At 47.7% G+C, this 23,233-nt stretch overlaps 1 protein-coding gene across 3 annotated transcripts in view; it reads right to left on the reverse strand.

The window, feature by feature from the left end:
- Positions 1-23,233, reverse strand: part of RBM27 (RNA binding motif protein 27) — a 71,833-nt gene that overhangs the window by 29,586 nt on the left and 19,014 nt on the right. The window contains exons 2-9 of one of the 3 annotated variants that reach the window (XM_029051058.2): positions 22,715-22,833; positions 20,028-20,152; positions 14,044-14,135; positions 13,086-13,279; positions 12,107-12,367; positions 10,972-11,307; positions 7,896-8,030; positions 781-945 (exon numbers count right to left, since the gene is read on the reverse strand). In XM_029051058.2, coding sequence (XP_028906891.1) covers positions 781-945; positions 7,896-8,030; positions 10,972-11,307; positions 12,107-12,367; positions 13,086-13,279; positions 14,044-14,135; positions 20,028-20,152; positions 22,715-22,833 — 1,427 coding nt within the window. Of the gene's footprint in view, positions 1-780; positions 946-7,895; positions 8,031-10,971; positions 11,308-12,106; positions 12,371-13,085; positions 13,280-14,043; positions 14,136-20,027; positions 20,153-22,714; positions 22,834-23,233 lie in introns of all 3 variants that reach the window. The other 2 variants (XM_029051060.2, XM_029051059.2) reach the window with 2 other exon arrangements.

Genomic DNA, 23,233 nt, shown 5'->3' on the forward strand with positions numbered 1-23,233 from the left:
GATTTGTAAGTGGCAAGGGAAATCATCGGCAGACAGTCTAAGAGCTGCGATACGCAGAAATGTAAAAGTTTTAATAACTGCATATACAAGCCATGTGACTTGGAAAAATACTTTCCATTAAGGTGTTGGGAATCAAGCTTCTCTGGGACCATACAATGAAGAACGGTCTTTGCCATGGGTGGCAAAATGGAGTCACCAGCTTTTTCTACCCATCACCCAGGATCCCTCAATCAGTTGAGGATTAGAACGGAAAAAAAAAGAGGACCTTGCATTACGGAGGCCAGCTCCTTCCCATAGCAAAGCAAGCCGGAAGAGATCACCTCTTTTCTCCATAATATACTTCTGACACCAAGACGTGCAGAGATTGTTAGTCGTCCCTCTTTCTCAACAGGAAACCCTCATCCCGCTATATACACACACATTCACACACACTCTCTCTCAAGCTCTCTCCCGCTCTTGTTCTCTCTCTCGCTCGCTTCTTTTACTGAGAAGCAGTGAAGATAAACACAGATGGCCCTGGAGAGGAGACAGATCCCAGAGACCTGATTACTAGGCCGCCCTCCGGGGACGGGAGTCCAGATCATTCAACAGACTCAAGAAGTTCGGAAGGAGCAGAATATAAGGGAAGGGGAGAACTTCCAAGGCAACGCGGAGTTAAGGCAACAAGCGGGGGGGGGGGGAGGGGCGGGGGAGGGCGCGGGCAACCCCTTCGGATGGCCACCTGAAGTTAGAGGGAAGCCACGGGCCGGCCACAGGACGGCCACCCGAGGCCGAGCTTACCTGGGACGAGAGGGGCAGGGCTGGAGACTGAGGTATGGTACCCAATGGAGGATCCCATGAGGTTGCGAGGAGGCACCAAGCGAGCTGCCAAGAGAGGAGGCGGGGTCCCCAACTGAAGTCGCTCAGATGCAGCAGCACCATGCTCGCGAGAGTACATGGGCTGACCTAGAGAAGAAAGAATCGGAGGGCAGCTGGGATTGGAGGGTTGCAGAAGGGCTTCGTTCGGCACGGAGACTTGGAGCCAAGAGGAAGGAAATTATTTGAGCGGATGAGGACGACGACGTTGAAATGCTCCGGGGCGAGGACAGACATGCAATGGGTTAAGATGCGTTACAGCACACGGGTAAGATGAGACCCTTTTTACTTTTTCCTTTCAGGAGAAGAGAGGGCTCGGGAGTAGCCGGATGTTGCTAGAGTCAAAACTGGAATGGTTTGGTCCTTGGACAAGCGCTCTCTAAAGCTATGCTGCACGTATAATTTCACGGCATGCGCGACAGGAAGCAGAACGAAAGGTGCGGGTGATGATTCGAACGGTTATGGAGCTAGGAGGCTCCGAACTGCGAGGGGCTTCGGCTGGCTTTGGCCACTCCTTCCCCTTGCCCGCTCACACATCGTGTCACCTGGTGTTGCGGTCTGGAGGGGGGGGGGGCGGGGAGGGAGACGACAAGATGCTGTCCCGGACACTCATCCCTCGCTCCGGAACAATAAAATCTTTGAATTCAGTCACCTATTTAGTTACAGTAAACCCAGCAGTCCGAGCTGTTCACAGAGCTATTCTAGACTACTGGATAACTCAGTGGTACAGTCCCCTGCGAAAGACTATGAGGTGTACGAGCCCAAAGGACCCGGTGGTGTAGCCTAAATGGGCCTCCGAGATACATTAACTAGGCCCTTAGGGCAACTGATTTTGAAACATGTTTAAACACGCACCGGCTCTAACAATAATGTGCACTTTTTAAAATCCGCTAAGAGTCCTCTAGACTGTATGCTCCTTGTGGGCAGATGGGTCTAATAATAATAATAATAATAATAATGTTGGTATTTGTTAAGCGCTTACTCTGTGCAGAGCACTGTTCTAAGCGCTGGGGCAGACACAGGGGATTCGGGTTGTCCCACGTGGGGCTCACAGTCTTCATCCCCATTTTACAGATGAGGTAACTGGGGCCCAGAGAAGTTAAGTGACCCGCCCACAGTCACACAGCTGACGAGTGGCAGAGCTGGGATTCGAACTCATGACCTCTGACTCCAAAGCCCAGGCTCTTTCCACTGAGCCACGCTGCTCCTCATACCGACTCTACCGACTCTGTTGTACTGTACTCCCCCGAGCGCTTAGTAAAATGCTCTGCACACAGTAAATACCATCGCTGCTGATGCCCGGCGCACAGATAGCGCTCCGTCAATACACCGATGGATTGATCTGGCTAAAAAACAACTTTGAATTTTGTTGTCCAGGAAACAAACATTCACAGCATAGAGGGGGGATAAAAAAGCTGAAGCCCAAAGAGAGTTAACAGCAGACGAGAACTAGACTGCACGCCTCAAATGCTAAACTCCTTTGAGTCCATTTTTTAATTCAGGGGCCCGTTATGATCAGAACCGCACTTGCCGAAAGCAGGAATGCTGAACGAAGTAATGGAGCTGGAAAAGCATGGCAATATGGGACGAGATCTCAAAGCAATTCACCCTGAAAATGTCTTGTTTTATACCGACGACACCAAAGTTTCTGGTGATGAATGTAACGGTTCTAGATCTAGGCGATGTTTTGATGTACTTCTCAAGCACTCAGAAAAGTGCTCTGCACAGAGTGAGCGCTCAATAAATACGACTGAATGAATGATTTCCTAAATGATACTTCCTCATTCAGAGAAACCTTCTTCCTCATACCCTCCTGCCAAGCCACACGAATCCTACCTTACTCCCTCCTATCTGGCCATGCGACACTCCTACAACCCAGCCTGTACTCTCTGTTCCTCTGACGGTAATTCTGTTGTACTGTACTCTCTCAAGAGCTCAGTACAGTGCTCTGCACATAATAAGCACTCAATAAATACGGCCGATTGACCGACTGATCTAACGCCAACCTACTCACTGTACCTAGATCTCACTTCTCACCACCTACCCCTTGCCCACATCCTCCTTCTGGCCCGGAACCCCCTCCTCCCTTCACGAGTGACAGGCTACTTCTCTCCCCACCTTCAAAGCCTCACTAAAATCACATCTCCGAGAGGTCTTCCCCAACTAAGCCCTCATTTCCTCTTCTCCCTTTCCCTTCTGCGTCACACCTACACCCTTCAAGCACTTGAACTCGCCCTACCATCAGCCCCACGGCACTCACGTACATAGCCGTAACGTACTTTACTGACCTTTACTCCTCGCCTGTAAGCTCCTGGTGGACAGCTGAATCGTGTAAAACTCTGTAAGACAACTCTCCTAAGCGTACAGTGCGGTGCTCCGCACACAAGTAAGCGCTCGATCGATGCCACCGATTAACTACGGGGCAGAGTCGGGAGTAGCCCCACATCGGAAGTTGATAGGGTGGATGTACTTGCGCAGGAAAGACTCTGATGTGCGATGGTGCTCTCGTGGAGTGACTTTCTGAGCGACCACAGTGTACACGGACTGACTCTGGCTTTGTCCCAAAACGGGGTCTGAGATCAGTCCCCGCCAGGATCGGAGGGGTCCATATCCTGCAAATCTCCTAAGCTCTAAAGAGCCTGACTTAGCATCAGTAAGAGAATGATAATTATGGTATTTGTGAATGCTGTGGGTCAAGGGCAGGGACTGTGTCCCACACGCGGGTCACAATCTAAGTAGGAGGGAGGAGATATACGATTCCCGATAGACTGTAAGCTCGCTGTGGGTAGGGAATGTGTCTGCCAATGTTGCCGCGTGCTACTCTCCCAAGAACCGGCCTCTCAAGAAATAGCATTGATGATGACGTAGTGTCTCTGTGTAGAGACCACAAAATGGGGCTGCATTTCGGTAATTGAGGCCCTGGGTTTTGGCCTAGGGGAAGGAACAAGGAGTCGACTGGGAGTCACAGGACCTGGGTGTTAATTCCGGCTCTGCCGCTTTTTTTTTTTTAATGGCATTTATTAAGCATTTACTATGTGTCGAGCACGGTTCCAAGTACTGGGAAACTGACAGATACGTCAGGTTGGACCCAGCTCCTGTTCCACATGGGGCTCACAGTCTAAATGGAAGGGAGATCAGGTACTGAATCCAGCTTTTGCAGCTGAGGAAACTGAGGCGCGGAGAAGTGAAGCGACTTGCACGAGGTCACGCAGCAGGCAAGTGGCAGAGCCTCTTGAGCAAGGCATTTAGCTTCCCGGTGCCTCGGTTTCCTCGTCTATAAAAAGGGGGTTGGATCCTCCTCCCTCCTACCCGTTTGGGACAGGGGCCGTGTTCAACCTGATTACCTACCCCACTGCTTAGAACAGGGCTCGGCCCACACTAAGCGATTAACACACGCCACTGTTATAATTTTTGTTGTTATTCCTCCCAGCCTAACCTGCATCCGGGAAGACCGCTCTCCTACCTTAAGATCCTCTCCTGCAACCTAATGGGGGTGGACCCCACGCAGTTCCCGGACTATCGTCAGAAAGTGCATTAGGGCACCTCTGTCGTGATTTACTACCTGTGGAGAAGGGCCACCACTGCTCTGAACTCTGAAACGCTAACTCCCTCTGTATTTCCCAACTCCGATTCTCAGTTCGCCATCAAAGTGGTTGGAACTGTATGCCCAGGAACCCCATTTCCCACCTCTAGGCTCAGTGGAGCCGGGAGCCCTCTTCCTGACAAATCAGTAACATCAGAACCCCTTGGACGCCCGCTTTACGGACTGGGCATCTTCCCTACCTGACCCAGCACTGGGGGAAATAATCTGGTTCCGTGCCTTTAGGGAAATGGCAAGGGGTCAGGCTGATTATAGTAGTCTTTCCCATTATCCGTCGCCCGGAAGCCGACATCATTTGGAACGGTGAAGGATCGCTTCTGGCATCCCTAAGTGGCCTACATACAAAACCTAGCCAAATCAAATGTTGAATTGGTGCCATTTTTAAACTCCCCTCTACAAACATTTTAGAGAATGCTTTTGGCAAAGATTTCAAGTGGCTGTTCCTCCGTTTCAAACCCATGTCTTAAGTGTGCGCAGACGAATGTGACCCACTAGGTTGAAAAACGTCAAGGAAACCCACCTCTTTCTTTTGTGCCCTGTTCTGTTGCTTAGCTAAATGAAACGGGGATTTGCTCTTCGTGCTTTTTAATCCCAGAACGGTTGGGAAACGAGAGGCGGGTTTAAAACTGAACAGGATGCGTTTGGTGACTGTCAACTCTGTGACCTAGGAGGCGACCCAAATGATAGTCAGGGGTCTCGGGGTACCGAGGGCCTGGGTCCCTCTTCCTCTCCCACCCCACGCTGCTCCCGGCCTGCCAGGGCTATTCAAGGCGACAGTAGCAGCAGTGTGGAGAGATGAGAATATGGTGGAGGAAAGGACAGCTGCTCTGAAGCCTGAGAAGAGAGGAGAGGCTGGAAAAGCCTAAAATGTGATCCGTTAATTAAACAGACGAGGCGACGTCCGGATTCCAGGAGTGGCCTCACAAGCAGGATTAGTGGGAAATTCCTTATGCGGACCTGTCAGAAACGCTCCATCGTCACTGACATTACAGCAGTCGGCCTGGGCCGAGCTGGGCCAAAATTAAAACTTTCTTTGAAAAAATGTCTACCCCGAAGAGAGGCGCACATGCTGTTGGCTTCTCTTGAAGCGACGAGTTTTTAAAGAAATGGCCTTTGAATAGCAAAGAGATGTCAGAGCAGACTCTCCAAACGGGCACCACCTCCAGTAGCCAGTCAAACTCAAAACCGCTATTACTGCAATCAGTTCCCTCATATAGCTTTCCAGTCCTGAAGTCTCAATCGTTATTGAGGTTCTTTTCTTTTAACGGCATCTGTTAAGCGCTCATATGTGCTAGGCACTGTACTAAGCACTGGGGTAGTTGCAAGCTACTCAGATTGGACACAGTCCATGTCCCACAAGGGGCTCACAGTCTCCATTCTGCAGATGAGGTAACTGAGGCAGAGAAATTGAGCGATTTGCCCAAGGTCACGTGGCAGACTGGTGGTGCTGGGATTAGAACCCAGGTCCTTCAGGCTTCCAGGCCTACTCTCTATCCACTAGACCACCCTGCTCTTCATCGTTTTTCTAATTAAATAAGATCATCACACTGCTGGCTTATCAGATTCTAAAATATTCTGATTTGGGTAGGTAATTGGGACAACTTTTGGGGCTTTTTTTAAAATGGAAAGTAGTGATTTCTCTTCCTAAATGAGCATGACGTGGCTATGCTCTAAATATAAATTTCCATTTTCTTTTCCATAGGAATACAATTACGCTGTATCTTAGTATTAGTATCTAGGGTAATACTGGATTAGAAAATCAAATCTCGCTCCAAGAAGATTGCTGGGATGGTTGGAATGGAATACTGGAAAAAGTTATAACGCTCCAGGTATGAAACGTCAAGAAACAGGTAACAGAGGAAGGATGATGAAAACAGTGGGACTGAATTTTTTTTTTTCCCAAAAGGACACTAAAGACCTGTATGTGCCAGAATGGTAGCAGACATTCTCTAGGCTTCTGAATTTCTCCAGATGTGAAGACAACAACAACAACAAAAATGAATATCTTTAAAGAAAAAAAAAATACAAGCAAGTTTGGGACTTTAAAAAAAATCCAACCAAAAAAGCAACCAACCAACCAAAAAAAAAAAAAATGAACAGAAAAATCCAAAACCAAACCTTGTCTATGTCCCAAGGTGGAAATTCACACACCCCTATCCAGATGGCCCTTTCCCACGACTCCCAAAATGTCTGCGATTGCGCTTGATAAAGACTGATTCTTAAAAGATTCTTCCCCTAAGGATCTTCTCAGTCCCACCACCTGGATTCTGAAGCTAAACACTTCCCATGAGTTTAAGAATCTGTTGCATGGAAATCAAGAGTGACTGTAGAAGACATTTCGGTCGCAAGGTGAGTTCAAAGTAGGTGCTTAAAAAGTTCAGATGAATGTGCCCAGAGCATTCGGAAATCCCACTGGTCAAATTCTAATCAAGGTGAAGACCTGTATGAACCCACTGAAAGAGGCAGACTTTTTACTGAAGAATTCCACTCTTCTACCTACACTATTTCAAAACTACAACCAAAAGGAATTTTAAAATAACAGAAATAGTAATTTCATGTATAATATCTATAATATAATGTCATATATAAGTGATGCGAGTGTCACTGGAATCCCGAGTACAGTAATGAGAATGAGATGGGATAAACCTACATGTAAAACTAATCCCTGAATAAGAGTTCAAAAATAGGAAAAATCTTTAGATTTTCTCCAACTTTTAAAATAGGTAAAAACTGAAGTTGCAAAATTTGGTCACATGATTAAAGAAATCATTTTTCAATGGAAAACGTCTTTCTTCTTCACTTGCCATATTCGCTAGTGATAAGTACTTGACCAACTATTTAAAACCGTGCTTGTAAACAGTCTTATGAAATCCTATAGCTTTCTGCAATTAGGAAGGTGCAGACTAAAAACTACTCAAGAAATGAAAGGGAGAGAGGACACAAGAAGCAAAATGGACATTTACGGTTAAGCGTGAGTTAAAAGAAAAAGGCGAAAGAGCAGAAAACAGCTTGACAACCCGTCTCTAGTTTGGTAGGCCAGTTTCGATCAGGTTACAGTTACCGAAAATGAAAGCAAACATCTCCCGAGGCCCAGTCGACAGGGATATTCTTTTGCACACATGCTCTGTCGGGATAAAACTCTCCGTAGGGAACGGAAAGGATGCGGCCGTATTTTTTCAGATCGTTTTACGTTAGAGTGTGAGGCGTTCCCATTCTCCTCACCTCGAGCCCCCTATGAACGCTCCCACGGTCCGCAGCCGACCAGGTAAAAATCCAGATAGAAAGCGATTACGTGGGAAGTAACCACGGAGTGAGCCACCTTCTACATGTGCTCCGAGCAGCCGCCGCCAAGCTTGACGCCACAGATTCGACACAAAAAAGCTCTACTGCTAGCAGAAGACACAGCCGGCCCAGAAGCCAGAAAGAGAGGATTCCTTACGTTCTGATACTGTATAAAGTAGGTTCTGGGGTAACGGAGGAGGTAGTCTTGCTCCCACAGGTACGATATTGGGCACTGCGCTCGTCCCAGGCTGGTCGCGATTATTTATCAGGCTTGACTGTGTGATAGGTGGTCCTAGAACGACACCGCGCAATGGAGTTAAGGGGGCTGCAGTCCAATACCAAGCACGTTCGACACAGCGGCGGTATGCACATTCATGCTTGAACGACACGAAGCTCCTAGCGCTATAATCTGCTCGACTGGGCAAAGTTTCAGTACCATCAGCATTTTCGTAGGCAGTTTTCAGTCTACCCATAATAGTCTCGAGGATGTTCTTTGGCAAGATTAAGATAACGCACACTAGACTCTAGTCTTTCTCTTCCTCCTTTTGCCAACTCCCCCGAGTCATATTTGCCTTCATCTGAGCTTCCACTTGTTAAGATGTGCTTTCCATAGGGGACCTAAGGAAATGAAATCTCCGACACAGGAGTAACTATGTGGCTTTGGGGGTAGATTTAACCTCACAGGCATTAAGGGCAGGATTCGTGCTTCAGTGGAAGTTTCAATGGAAGCTTTTTAAAATATAAAAGTATTGCATTCCAAATAGGGCCACATTTAAAGCAGGTGGGAATAAAAAGGAAATCTGTTCACTGTTTGCAGTGAAAAACTTTTTTAAAAAGATTGTCTAATGGCAGTGGTTTTGTTTTTACACAGGTGTCTTTCACTTAAACAAAGCAAGAAAACCAGTTCCCCATTTCCTCCAAATTTAGCAGTGACTCTTTACCTCCAAGAGTATAACCAAGTATTTTCACCTCGGAAATAATGCTCACACTAGTGTTTTTGTTAGTATCTTTAAAAGGCGATGATTACTTATACCTACGACGTGAACGCGTACATTCCGACCAAAGCAACCCATCATATTTATTGAGTGCTTGCTGTGTGCAGGGCACTGTACTACATGCTTGGGAGAACACAACACGACAATAACACACATTCCCTGCCCACAGCATGCTTACAGTCTAGAAGGGGAGACAGACATTAGTATAATTGGCGTTCATAAAACTGAACGCTACCGTAACTAACGAGATTCGAACCCCCGTCCATCCTGGCAGGCCTAGTTCGCATTGAAATTTGCATTTGGCTTTCCTGTGAATTCATTAATTGCCTCATCACAAGTGATCGGTTAGAATGCAAAACCTATTCTGGCACTTAAGCACGAGGCAATCCATTGTCAAGCCTGATCTTCAGGTTTCTTTCAGGGCTGCTGTAACAGCTATTCGGAAATCGGAAAGGTCATAAATGGAAACGAGGAAAATTATGACTCTGTTATAGTTCCAGTTTTTGAATGTGCAAGTTCCTGGAGTTCACGCTGTTGCTAAGTCACTGATCCGTTCGAAATCGTACTTAAAAGTCGCCCAGGGTTAGAATGCCATCGCCTGTGCCAAGACGAGGAAGTCTCCCACATCAATATGGCAGCAGTTACGCTTTACGAACGTGAGTCAGATCTCCTAAAAGACTGCTTTCCAGTCACATTTTAGATCAAATCTTACTGATAATGAGAGGGCTCTCTTCAGACGACGTGCGTCTATCCTAATGCGACACGCTGGCGGAAGAAATGTGGGGTGCACGTGCAGGATATCAGAGGGTAAGAAGTATAACTCGATTTCTCAATCGACCCGTAATGGTATTTGCTGAATGCCTGCGTGCGGGGAACTGTACTAAGTAGCGGGAAGCTGTGTGGCCTACGGAAGGACGTGGGCCTGGAAGTCAGAAGGACCTGGGTTGTCCTTCTGCAATAGTCTGCTGTGTGACCTTGGGCAAGCCACATCACTTCTCTGTGCTTTTCGGTTATCTCGCCTGTAAAATTGGGATTAAGACTGTGAGCCCCAATGTGGGACCTGATTAACTTGTAACTACCCCAGTGCTTAGTACAGTGCCTGACCCATAGTAGGCAATGAAATGCTTTTTTTTTTTTTTAAAGAAAAAAAAGGTAGGATAGTGAAACAGAAGACAAAATCCTTGTCTCTGAGGAGTTTATAGTCTCCTAAGCGTGACGTTCCTCAAGACTAACTCCTGCATTAGAAAAGGACAGACGGCACTGAGTTCTAACTAATTATAATTGAATCTTTAGCATCGTGAGTCCAAAATACCCAGAGGGTAATAGTGGAGTAACAAGTAGCGACAGTAAGAAAACGACGATTAAACTCCTTCTTCGCTCTGACTCTATCATTTCAAAAATATAGTACGGAAGGCGATGGGGCCCGGTGGAGAGATCACGGGGCTAGGAGTCAAGAGACATGGGTTCTTCCCCTAGCTTCACCAGTTCCCTGCTGTGTGACCTTGGGCGAGTCACTTAACTTCTCAGGGCCTCAGTTTCCTCATCTCTAAGAGGGGGAGAAAATACCTGTTCGTTCACCCCGCCGCACACTGAGACACAGAAACTGTACAATCTGATTATCCTGTATTTCCCACAGGGCTCAGTCCGGTGAATGACATATAGTACGGCAAAAGTGCCACTATTATATATGATTATCTTTTAGTGGTATTTTTAAGCACTCACTATGCTCCGGGGACTGTATTAAGTGCTGGGGTAGATACAAACTAATTAGGTTGGATAGTCCCTATCCCACAAGGGGCTCACGGACTTGCTCCCCATTCTACGGCTGAGATAACTGAGGCCCAGAGAAGTGAAGCGACTTGCCCAAGGTCACACAGGAAGGGGACAAGTGGCAGAGCCGGGATTAGGACCCAGGTCCTTCTGACCCCCAGGCCCGTGCTCTATCCACTAGGCAACACCCATTTTACCATTAAGTGAATTAATGATTTCCCATTAAGCTTGTTCTTTACGTCCTTCCGGTGGGGCAGAAAAAAAATCTCCCCGGAACCTACAGACCCTCATTTACGTCATTTCTTGAGACTCTCTGAAAATCATTTTGCTTAAGAGTCACGTTTTTTGGAGAGCAGAACCGTAACACCGAGGAGCGGCTGCGGTTGGAAGTATTCAGTCCTTGGACAAAAGAGTTAGATATGTGATTTTAATTAAGGAGCGAAAAAGACAAGCAATAGTGGAACTTACTTGGTACTGGAAGCACAACAGAAGGTGGAGGTTGACCGTGTCCTTGGGGTACTGGAAGTCTCATATTATGACCCGAGCCCGGGCCGGGACCAGGCACGGGGCCGGGACCGGGGCCGGGGCCGGGGCCGGGCCCCGGACCGGGCCCCGGACCCGGGCCGGGCCCCGGACCCGGGCCGGGCAATGGCGGCAGTAATATCCCAGGAGGAGGAGGGGGAGGCAGTCCGGGGGGTGGGGGCGGGAAAGGGATCATACTTGGCAGAGCGACTTCGTCAACTACTAGGGGATCATTTCCGTGATCAAACTGACAAAGATCACCAAGTACACAAAAGCCTCTTTCTGCAACCAAAAAAAACAACAGAAAACAAAAACAAAAAAAACAGAATCCCGTTACTAACCATTTACATTCCACTAAAACTAACTACAGAACACCACTTAACACTGACACGGTAATTTTCATTAGAGATTTCAAGGTGCTCCTGATATTACTGAGTCAAAAAGAACCAGATTCTGGCAGGTGAGATCGTCCACACTTCATAGTTACGGACGGAACCTCTGTTGGTCTAAGGGTCTTGTCCAGTACCGTGCCGTGTCAGAGCCACGAGGCGGTCTAATTATCGTCGTCCTGCATCATTCCCAGAAACGCTTAGAGATATTTCAAGCTACAACGGGATGAGAGGGGGAAGATGAGGGACACAGATCGGGTCTGGGTCGCCTAGTTGATCTGCACTGCATTGTGAAATCAAAAACACTGACATTAAATCCCCACGTTTATTGCCTCTAATTATATCAGTGGCAGGTCGAGGAAACCACTTGAAAGCAGGAGACTCATTTAAGCTTCAGGAGCCTTTTTAGGGGGTCAGGCCCACTCTGAAATCTTTACTTCGGGAGACTACCGAGAGCAAGAGCAATCAGCACGGTACAAATCTTTTTCCCGGCCAGGCCCCCGGAACATAAAACCCGACAAGAAAACACGCTGTTGGGAGAGGAGTTTTTTTCTCCGTCTCCATCTCAGTAAAACACAGATTCACACGTCATTAAACGGTAGGCGGTAATCTGTGCGACATTTAGTTTTCAACCGCCGTTCGACTCTTTTGTGGCTTGCGTAGGGGGGGGAAAAGAATTCAAGTCATTTTACCATCGTAATCTCTACATCGTCTCTTTGGTGGTGGGTTTCTGCCAAAGGAATTGGAAGAGCTATGATTGTTATAGTAATTAGACCAGCTTTCTGTCGTGTTCTCAGGGTGGCGAGCAGGTGCAATCACAGTAACAGCGCTGGGGATAGACTGGGCCCCGGTGGAATACTGTTCAGAAGAGTTACTGGGGGGGGCCGACGCAGGGACGTAAGAACTCTCCAGGTCGTTCCTTTCGCTCTTGAATTTTGATCTTTCCCTGTGCTCTGCTTTAGGGAGAAGCGGACAAACACACAGACAGACAAACAGATACAGCAGAGATGAGTCGGGCTGGTTTTTCAAATGGGGCAGAATGACATCATTCCGAACCGGGGCTGGAGTTGGCCCCACGGACTAAATGAAAACATCGCCCATTGGGTTCACAATTAACCTTTCCAAAAATAAAAGCCAACGGAATCATCGACCTGACACTCAGCAGGAGATGCTGTCGTCACATGACCTCCATATTTTGACGAATGACGGACTCTATTCCTGAGCAACAACGATCCCGGTTCGTTTACTGAAGAGTCATAGCCCTTCACGGCGACTTTTGCCCAAGACAGCAAAGTCGAAATCCCAGGGAGCCAAGGTTAGAATAACTGTTGATCGCTTTGCATTCTTTACAGTTAATCAATTCTGAATTCTAAACACCTAATAACCTATTTGTAGTAGACACATCAACTCTTAAGAGACCTAGTATAAACATCCCGGCACAAAATGACCAAAAAATTACACTTTTACTAGACTATTTTATAAATCAATACATTTCTGGTCCAACTCCTCTGCCTAATATTACCTACAAAAATGGATAAATCAATTTTGACTCCGCTCGGATATATATAACACACACACACCCGATTCCAGTGCCTCAAAACAGCAGATTACCAGTGCCCTCAGGCGGGAGGATTTCTGGATTAACGTTTCGCAGCGGCTCTTCCTACTCACCAACATTTCGGTTCGGATCCCGGTCTTTGCTTCTCCCCCGGCTTCGACTCCGACTGCGACTTAATCCTCGGCTTTTACTCCGGCTTTTACTTCTGCCTCTTCTCCAGTCGTACTTATCTCGGTATAATTCACTGCGCTCATAGTATCTGTCGTACTCTCTCCACTTCCCATCTTCTCTTTTTTTTTCCCGGGTCCTATAATAGACGGATATATAAGCCATACCCTGGCTTCGAAAGCCACGCCCTCGAACCGGTTTGGTCTGTAAAGCTCTCTCCTCCTCGTATTCCCTATCTTCATAACTTCCGCCCTCTTCCAAAAGGCACCTAAAAGATGACCGCCTAGTCCCTCTGATCCATTACGGAGGCGGGGAGGGGGGAAAAGAAAGCACAGGAAGAAAAATATCCCCAGCTTCACTTCCCTGGGAGGGGTGAAAGAACGAACGGAGGCGAATCCAAAATTAGAGGAGGGGTGGGAAGGGGGAGAAAAAAAAAAATCGCAGGAGGCACGAGGGATACGCAGGGAGAACTGCAACGAGACATCGTCCCCTAAAAAACGATCTTTGCAGCGACGATGACACAGCAGCCCAGGGCTCACACTTCAGGAAGAGGGGCTAAATAGGGACGGCTCTGAACTGGAGCATCCCTAACCCGGCCACACCGATGGAACACTTCATCCTACTCTCAAAGGAGACCGACTGCTCCACCTCTGGGCTCGCGGTAATGGTGTTTAGCGGCAGAGAAGAAAGGGAACAGAAAACAGGGGAGTCATCGGGAACAAAGACAAGAGAGCGGCACTTGAGGAGAGGCATCGATCGATCAATGCTATTTATTGAGCACTCTCGTCTCCTTCTTCCTGATGGGGACAGGGAGGGTAGTCAGCTATTCCCACTATTTCAGGCCTCCGCAAGGCGAACGGGGGGCGGGGAGATCTGTTATGTAATCTAAAGGGAAATACAAACCTTCGTTCGCTGGACTCGGAAACGATCTTTTGGGGACTGGAGTATTTCTTTTTTCGGACGTCTCGCTCTTCTTCTGCCGCCTCCTGAAATACCTGTAGAGAAATAACCGTTAGAACAAGCCGAACGATTCCACGTGTTGTAAGAGGAACTGCCACGTTCGGAGGCGTCTGCCGAACAGAGGAGCATCGTGCCAGAGGCTTGGGAGAGCCAAACGCACGTTCCCTATCGTATCTGAGCTCTGGCGGCGCGGACATGACGCCGGCAAATGGATGTTAAGTACTGAGAGTTCATTTAGAGCCCAGTGATCCGCCAGAGCGCCGAAATAGGCTGCTTCCGCCCACAGGTCCCTGACGGCGGTCCAGGGGCCGGGCTTCATTAAAAAAATGAAAACAAAAAACCAACAAAACGAAAAAACACCCTGCCGGGGTCTGGGCTGATCACGGCCCCATATACAGACTCCAAATGCTGGGATGGCCGGTGGGAAAGCACAGTGAGTGGCTGTCGTTCCTTTGTGCACCTGCAACTTTGTTTTTTTTAAGGAACTTGTTAAGCGCTATGTCCCAGGCACTGTATTAAGCACTGTGGTAGATACACGTTAATCGGGTTGGTCAAGGTCACTGTCCCACACAGGGCTCACAGTCTTCATCGCCATTTTACAGATGAGGTAACTGAAGCACAGAAGTGCCCGGACCAGGGTCGTGCGGCGGACCCAGGTATTCTGAGTTTCCCAGCCCGTGCTCTATCCGCTAGGCCACTCTGCTTCGATGCCAGGATTTAGAGGGCCCAGAGATCTCTATAAATGTGGGAAAACCGCTCTTTCCTCCCTCTTCTTGGCTAATGAGGCCCACACGCCCTTTTAGGTCCCAAGGCAATATCTGGGCTGAAGATGTGGAGCCTAGCTGGGACTCTGCTAGATGACAGTGGTCCAACATGCAGATGACCACGGCTAGGAAATGAACTGCCCGAGAAAACAAACTCATCAACTGTTGCGCTGTGTCCAACCTGATTACCTTGTATCTACCCCAGCGCTTAGAACAGTGCTTGGCGCATATTAAGCGCTTAACAAGGACCACGATGATAATTATTGCCAAATACCACAATAAACAACAAAAAAAATGCCTCTATCTCTCCTCTGCTCAGAGGCTACTGGATTCCTTGACCTTCCTCCACCTCAAGACACTTTGGGACGTCCTTGCTTCTGTCCCTACCCTAAAATTCTCAGCTCCGTTATGCAATCGAATCGCTTAAAGTGGTTTCCAAAACATTAGAAGACGGAACGACATCTTCTGGGGGAGGCTTGTCAAGATCATCTCTCAGCGTTTCCTCATCTGTAAAGTGGGGATAAAGTTCTGGCTCTCCCTTCACCTTAGACGGTGAACCCCGGTGTGGAACAGAGACCGTCTGATTTGATTACCTTGCATCTATCTCGGCACTTAGCACAGTGCTTGGTGCTCGCTAGGCGCTTAGACCCTTCTCCACATTTTTAGAGATTATTATAATTTAGATAATTTAATAATTATAACGATCAACATTATCATTTATCGTTTATTATTATTAGATTGTGACTCCTGAAGGGCTAGGGAGTTGGACACAGTCTCACCAGAGCTTAGTACAGTGCCTAGCACATAGTAAAGGATTTTAGAGAAGCGGCGTGGCTCCGTGGAAAGAGCCCGGACTTGGGAGTCAGAGGTCAGGGGTTCGAATCCCGGCTCTGCCACTTGGCAGCTGGGTGACTGTGGGCAAGTCACTTCACTTCTCTGGGCCTCAGTTACCTCTTCTGTAAAATGGGGATTAACCGTGAGCCTCTCGTGGAACGACCCGATGACCCTGTATCTACCCCAGCGCTTAGAACAGTGCTCTGCACATAGTAAGCGCTTAACAAATACCGACATTATTAACAAATACCAAAAATGAATAAATAAAACCTGCCATTTTTTCCTAGCCCTCGGTACAGAATCCCACCGGTGCTTAATATTACCACTTCTAATAATAAATTTCATAATGTTTCTGGCCCTACAAAGTACACACCCAAATGAAAAGGCAAATACTACTACTATGACGTGGTTTACCTAAAATGGCAGCCAAAATATGGCAACCATTTTACGTATTCAATTCTTTCGTATATCGATTTATTCGGATACTAAAGTTACACCGCTGGCATGGAAAAATTCAGGGGAACCATCTTTTTTACTCAGAGAATTTCTTTTATGGAGCACAATCACGGCAAATTTAAATGACGGAATTTATACTCCTCTCAGTCGGGCGGTAAACAGCAGTCGAGCGCTTCCACTGGAAATAAGTTCCTTTTTATTCTGCGGAATAAGGTATGCTTAAAGAAGACTTTCTCCTTGGTGCCACTTGGCAAATGGTCCTCAGACCTCCCTCTGTAAACCAGGACGGCTCAATTCCCGAGGACTTTCGATCACCTCCCCTGAAGCAAAATGGATACAAAATTCTCCTTTTTCCCTGGACTCCGAAAAGCGCATTCTGCCCTACCTCCTGTCGCGGCCTAGGTTTCACCGCGGTGTCCACTAGTACCCGCCCCCACCATCTACCACACTAAGGTTCCTCCGCTCACTGCCAAGCTCAAGATTTAATAATGTTAATAATGTTGGTATTTGTTAAGCGCTTACTATGTGCAGGGCACTGTTCTAAGCGCTGGGGGAGACACAAGGGAATGAGGTTGTCTCGCGTGGGGCTCACGGTCTTAATCCCCATTTTACAGATGAGGGAACTGAGGCTCAGAGAAGTTAAGTTGCCCAAAGTCACACAGCTGACAAGCGGCAGAGCCGGGATTCGGACCCATGACCTCTGACTCCAAAGCCCGTGCTCTTTCCACTGAGCCACGAGATTTCACAGCCACAGTACGCCATGTGGCCTAACAGGAGAACCCCCTACTTTAGCCAGGTTGGGACCCATCAGTTAGGGTTCTCCTCCAGGCAGGTGTCGATAGCGTCGTCCGGCAAATCGGCATTAGCCGAAGTGGCCCCAACGATTCGGTGTGGTGCAGGTGCAAGTCCACGGGGGACCAATGGGAACGTGTCTACCAAACTGTGGCACGAACTCTCGGGAGAGTTGATGATGATAATAATAACGTTGGTATCTGTTAAGCGCTTACTATGTGCAGAGCACTGTTCTAAGCGCTGGGGGAGATACAGGGTGATCAGGTTGCCCCACCTGAGGCTCACAGTTAATCCCCATCTTCCATATGCGGTAACTGAGGCCCAGAGAAGTGAAGTGACTTGCCCGCAGTCACACAGCTGCCAAGTGGCGGAGCCGGGACTCGAACCTACGACCTCTGACTCCCAAGCCCGGGCTCCTTCCGCTGAGCCACGCTGCTTCTCTAGCCACGCAATTCCCCCAAGCGCTCAGGACAGTGCTCTGCACACAGCAAGCGCTCGGCGAATACCACGGATGATAGAGAGAGCCCGCGGGGCGAAGGAACAATCCGCACAGCACACGACTGAAATTCTTCCTCTTGCCCTGCAAACGGCAGCACTTCGACCGATTCCTCTCCCGTCACAGGCGGAACTCAGACTTGTCTTTCCACTATTACATTGTGCCTCCCTCCTCCAGTGAGCGGAAGCCTTCCGCTCATAAATTCAACACAATTATCCCGTCAGCCTGGTACCCTTCAAAATGTTCCGCTCATTTCGAAATCTTGGGGAGCAGCAGAAACGCTGGAGGGAATCGGGCACGCCGAGGAGAGCTACCGATACTTTTCCGGGAATTAAAACCATCAGCCGTGACTCTGAATTATATTTTGCAATTATATGTAAAGCAGGGTAGCTACACCACTTAGCATTATCTCTTTTTAAACTAAGGGGGATCAGATTTATTCCCCTTTGTTCAAAATCACAGTCACTGCTATAATTATTTCTACATACCAGCCTATAATTTATTGAAAATAGGATGAATATGTTGCAGAAACTCATCAATTATCTGAAGAGATTCGGGTCGGAAGTTACGTTTTTTGAGACGTTCCCACAGAGGGGCTCTGAAAGCCGTCGGCTGAGTGAGCTTTTGACATTATATACTCGAATATAGCAATAAAAGTTCATTTATAAATGTTAATATCAAATATAGTATACAAAACGCCACAAGTGGGTAGGTGAGGACTGGAGAAGAGGTTTAATAATAATAATAATAATGTTGGTATCTGTTAAGCGCTTACTATGTGCCGAGCACTGTTCTAAGCGCTGGGGTAGACACAGGGGGAATCAGGTTGTCCCACGTGGGGCTCACAGTCTTAATCCCCATTTTACAGATGAGGGAACTGAGGCCCAGAGAAGTTAAGTGACTTGCCCAAAGTCACCCAGTTGACAAGTGGCCGAGCCGGGATTTGAACCCATGACCTCTGACTCCAAAGCCCATGCTTTTTCCACTGAGCCACGCTGCTTCTCACTGAGCCACGAAGAGGTCTCATTCAACCTTCCCAATCATAGGCATTTTACTTTAATGCCGAATCATTCAAATCAGAATAACGTACATAATGTCTTTGAGTGGTTTTTGTTAAGCGCTAACTACCAGCCGGGCGCTGTTCTAAGCGCTGGAGTAGAGACGAGGTTGGAGAGAGCCCACGTCCCACGTGGGGCTCACGGTCTTCAACCCCATTTTCCAGATGAGGGAACTGCGGCACAGAGAGGTGACTTGCCCAAGGTCACACAGCAGACCAGTGGTGGAGCCGGGACTGAGCTTCCCCTTTTCCCTCTGCTAAGCCCCCTTTTCCCCCCCTTTCCCTCTGCTCCTCCCCCTCTCCCTTCCCCTCCCCTCAGCACTGTGCTCGTCTGCTCATTTGTATATATTTTTATTACCCTATTTATTTTGTTAATGAGATGTACATCCCCTTGATTTTATTTATTGCTATTGTTTTTGTCTGTCTCCCCCGATTAGACCGTGAGCCCGTCGTCGGGCAGGGACTTGTATCCGTTGCTGAATTCTACATTCCAAGCGCTTAGTACAGTGCTCTGCACATAGCAGGCGCTCAATAAATACTATTGAATGAATGAATGAATAGAACCCGGGTCCTTCTGGCCCCCAGGCCCGGGATCTGTCCATTAGACCGCACTGCTTCTCACATCGTATTCTTAGAGCACCCCTGCTATTGGCTCTGCAAACCTCAGACTGTGAGCCTCCCGCGGGACGACGACAGTGTCCGACTTAACCAGGGTCTACCCCAGCGCTTACAACAGTGTTTGACATATAGTTAAGTGCTTAGCACATCCCATTAAAAATCAAAAAACAAAACCCAGGAGTCCCGGGTTCTAATCCAGGGTCTGGCATCCCACTGGGCCATCCGAGATGACCGTTTTGGACCCAGGAGCCGCTTAGGGTGATTTACGAGGCGGGTAGGCCCAGCAGTCCTTATAGACTGTAGGCTCGTCGTGGGCACGGGGTGCACCCGTTATATCGTACTCTCCTAAGGGCTTAGTACAGTGCTCTGCACACAGTAGGTGCTCAATAAATACGACTGACAGAAACCCTGAAAAAACAGCTGGCTCACGGGGGCAGAAAAAGCCTGCGGCGGCCGTCCGGCACAACTACCGGCTCTAAGCTGTAGCCGCTTGGTCGGAAATGGGTTTTGGACGGAAAAGGCTCGGCGGGGGCCAGGGAGTCCGACCGGCGCTGAGCCAACCACCCTCGCTGTAATCAATTCCTCCGCAAAGGGACTCGGCCCTGAAGCCACAGGGCTGAGGCCCTTCCCGGGCTCCCGAGAGACGCTCCAGCGTCATTTTCAGGGCAACCAGAGGGAAAAAAATGAAGAACGAAATCGACGTAAAAACTGATCTGAACAAAAAACGGCCAGCAGCGGCAAAGGAACCCCACGGTAGAATTTCCTTTGACCGTTGGAAGTATTTGGGCAGTCTTTGGGACCCCAATTTGGCTTTGCAAAGGTGCACAACTGGGGAAATGTTCCAATATTTGCAATAAGGCTTTGGAGCCCACGTGGGATTCGAGAGACTCTGGGTTAACAGCAACTTTACCTCTTCTTTCACCTCCCCCTTTTCCGGAACAGTGGGCTTTGGCTCTGGTTTTGCTGTTTCCAACGGAGGCAGGTAGTTCTTCGTATACAGGCTTTCAAAAAGCTTATCCACAAAACCTGAGGTTTCTGAAAAAACAGGAAAAAAAAATGCAACAAGGATTAATATTTGGATTGCAAATATCATGGAGAATACCTGTTTATCTTAAGGCCGAACTATTTAAAAACTGGCACTTGATTAAGATTCCTCCAGGTTTAAAAACTTGGCTTATTTTAGGATCTACTGACAGGCAGCGTGGCTTAGCAGAAAGAGCCCAGGGTATCAGAGGACCTGGGTTCTAATCCCAACTCCGCCACTTGTCGGCTGTGTGACTTTGGGCAAGTCGCTTAAATTCTCTGCGCCTCAGTTTCCTCATCTGTGAAATGGAGATTAAATCCTAACCCTTCCTACAGAGACTGTAAGCCCCATATGTGAAAGGGGCTGTGTCCACCCTGATAAGTTTGTATCTTTCTCAGTGCTTAGAAGTCTGTTATTTGTTGAGTGCTAGATTTATATTTTATATATATGCATATAAGAGTAGAGACAGACACATACAGGAGGCAAGCAGGCTGGGGATAGTCATAATGCATACATGAAATGACTTAATGGGTATTGTTTCTGAAGGAAGAGAGGAAAAGAGAGAGTTGAGAAGTATTACTGAGGAGGAGCTGGCAGAATTTGGGTGAATGAGAAGGATCAAAGGGGGTTCTAAGGCTACAGGTTCGTTTATATTATTCTGCCACATGCTATGGAGTTTTCAGATTGATTTTGTAACCTCAGGATAAAAAAAAAAAAATCCACTCATTCAAGGAAATATTTCTCCCCTTCCAGCTCGTTTTGACTTACCTACGGCCCGGTAACGTCGGGGCTGGTTCTGGAACAGAACCTAACAGGTTTCATATGAAACCGTATGGAAAAATACACCCCATGATACAGCCATTCGATGAAAACAGAGATGTACCGGTAATAACTCACGGGTTTATCGTGGGGTACGCTTGTAAATACCAAATGGTATTTGGGAAGCGCTTATTATGTGCCGGGTACTGTATTAAGTGCTGGGATGGATAGAAGCAAATAGGGTTGGACGCAATCCCTGTCTCACGTGGGGCCCAATCCCCGTGTAAAAGGGGGAGCTGACTGAGAGACGCAAATGAAGTTTAAGCTCCTCAAGGACAGGGATCAGATCTGCCTACTCTACTGTACTCTGCCAAGTGCTCGGTTCGGTGCTCTGTACACAGTAAGTGCTCAACAAATACCACCGATTAAGGAGGGGGCAGGGGGAGTTCGCTTTTCAACAAGGTTACGTTTGAAGTGGTGGTGAGACAGCCGGGTGAAGACACTTCGGCAAAGCTGGAAACAAGTCAGGAGGCAGAGCTGGAGATCCAGATCTAGGGGTGAGCGGTTTTACTCACCCGTGAAGAGAGCAGTAGCAGTAATGGTATTAAGTGACTGGGTGCAGAGCACTGTACTAAGCGCTGGGATGAGAGTGTACGAGCGGGAATACAAAAAGGGCCCAAAATGAAGTACCGAGGGGCACCCCACTGAAGTGCTAGGAGCTGCCTAGAGAAGCAGCGTGGCTCAGTGGAAAGAGCCCGGGCTTGGGAGCCAGAGGGCATGGGTTCAAATCCCAGCTCTGCCGCTTGTCAGGTGTGTGACTTTGGGCAAGTCACTTCACTTCTCTGTGCCTCAGTTACCTCATCTGTAAAATGGGGATTAAGACTGTGAGCCCCGCGTGGGACAATCTGATCACCTTGAATCCTCCCCAGCGCTTAGAACAGTGCTTTGCACACAGTAAGCGCTTAACAAATGCCATCATCATCATCAAGTCCAGAAAGCAAATTTAAGCGCGGCAACCGGAGATCTCATGAGGATCATTACAGCCGGAGGCATTTTCCAAAGAAGCAGCAAATCAACTCGTACTTTTCCGAACGCTTTGAGAAATGACTCCAACCTGTTGAGCAAACAGTGAGTGATTTGCTTCCTTCCTCCAAAGGTCTTAAGAAACATGTGTTTGGATTTAAGTTTCCATGGTTCCACCTCTCTTTTGGGGTTCAGATTTAATCACCATTTCGTATCGAGGCACAGCGTCTCTCACTGTCCCAAAGGTTTCGGGAAGAGAAATGCTCATCTCTGGATCTTAGAGGATCTACGGAACTGAAAATTTCATTTACTTCCCTACTCGAAGACTGCACGTACACAAAAAAAAAAAAAAGTGTTTGTGAAACAGCTATCCCCTTTCTCAGGATCAAGAATGATTTCAATCTCTTCATTACCCAAATGATACCAGAGGTTCTCCTCAACTTGACAATCCTCATGCCTTTCAATGGATGCACAAAAGAGAAAAGAAAGAAAGAAAAGATGCCCTATCTGTCCCCCTCCCTTACCACAAAAAAGAAAGGGGGTTAAAAGAATACTGCAAGCTCGTTGTATTGTAGAATGACTACAGGACAATTTATAGTTTAGTGTAAGTACAGAGGGTAGAGGGAAAACGGAGTTCTCTTTTTCCCCCAAGTGACACCTCTTTCTCATTTGCAAACACAGGACTCCGCGCACAAATTTCCCAAATTAGTTGGGATTCTTTCGGTCTTCTCTCTTGACGTTTCTGGCTCCGGTAATTGCAATACATCTACAGGTCGCGAAACACGAATTACCTTTTTGCAGAAAGACGTCCAGCTGATCAGCGCAGAAGGCTTTTAATTCTTTCTCAGGTTTGTCCTTCTTGACCAATGCTACCACATAGTTTGCTAAGGCTGATGGGTCTGCATCGCATCTGGTATGAGCGGAAAGAAGAAAATAAAATCACTCTGCAGAAAATAACTTCATCTGATTACGTTGTAGCCTCTAAAAGGCATCCCACTTTTGGAAAGTCACAGGTACAAGCCACATCTAAATAACTAAATGCAACGCAGGTTTCTGCAACACCGGTAAAATCTATGCCACGATTTATTTTTTTTTTTTACACTGTACCCCTGAATCCTTCCCACAGTACTGACGTGCATACCCTTTCACTCGACTGCTTCCCTTACCTGGAATTCATTTTTAATACCTATCTTCCCAGGCAACAGAGCAAAGTGCTTGAGAGCAGGGATTGTGTCTACTAACTCTATTATACTCTCCCCAGGGCTTAGTAGAGAGTTCTGCACAGAGTAATTGCCCAATAAATATCGCTG

The sequence above is a fragment of the Ornithorhynchus anatinus genome, chromosome X1, assembly GCF_004115215.2.
Source record: "Ornithorhynchus anatinus isolate Pmale09 chromosome X1, mOrnAna1.pri.v4, whole genome shotgun sequence".
Taxonomy (NCBI): Eukaryota; Metazoa; Chordata; class Mammalia; order Monotremata; family Ornithorhynchidae; genus Ornithorhynchus; species Ornithorhynchus anatinus.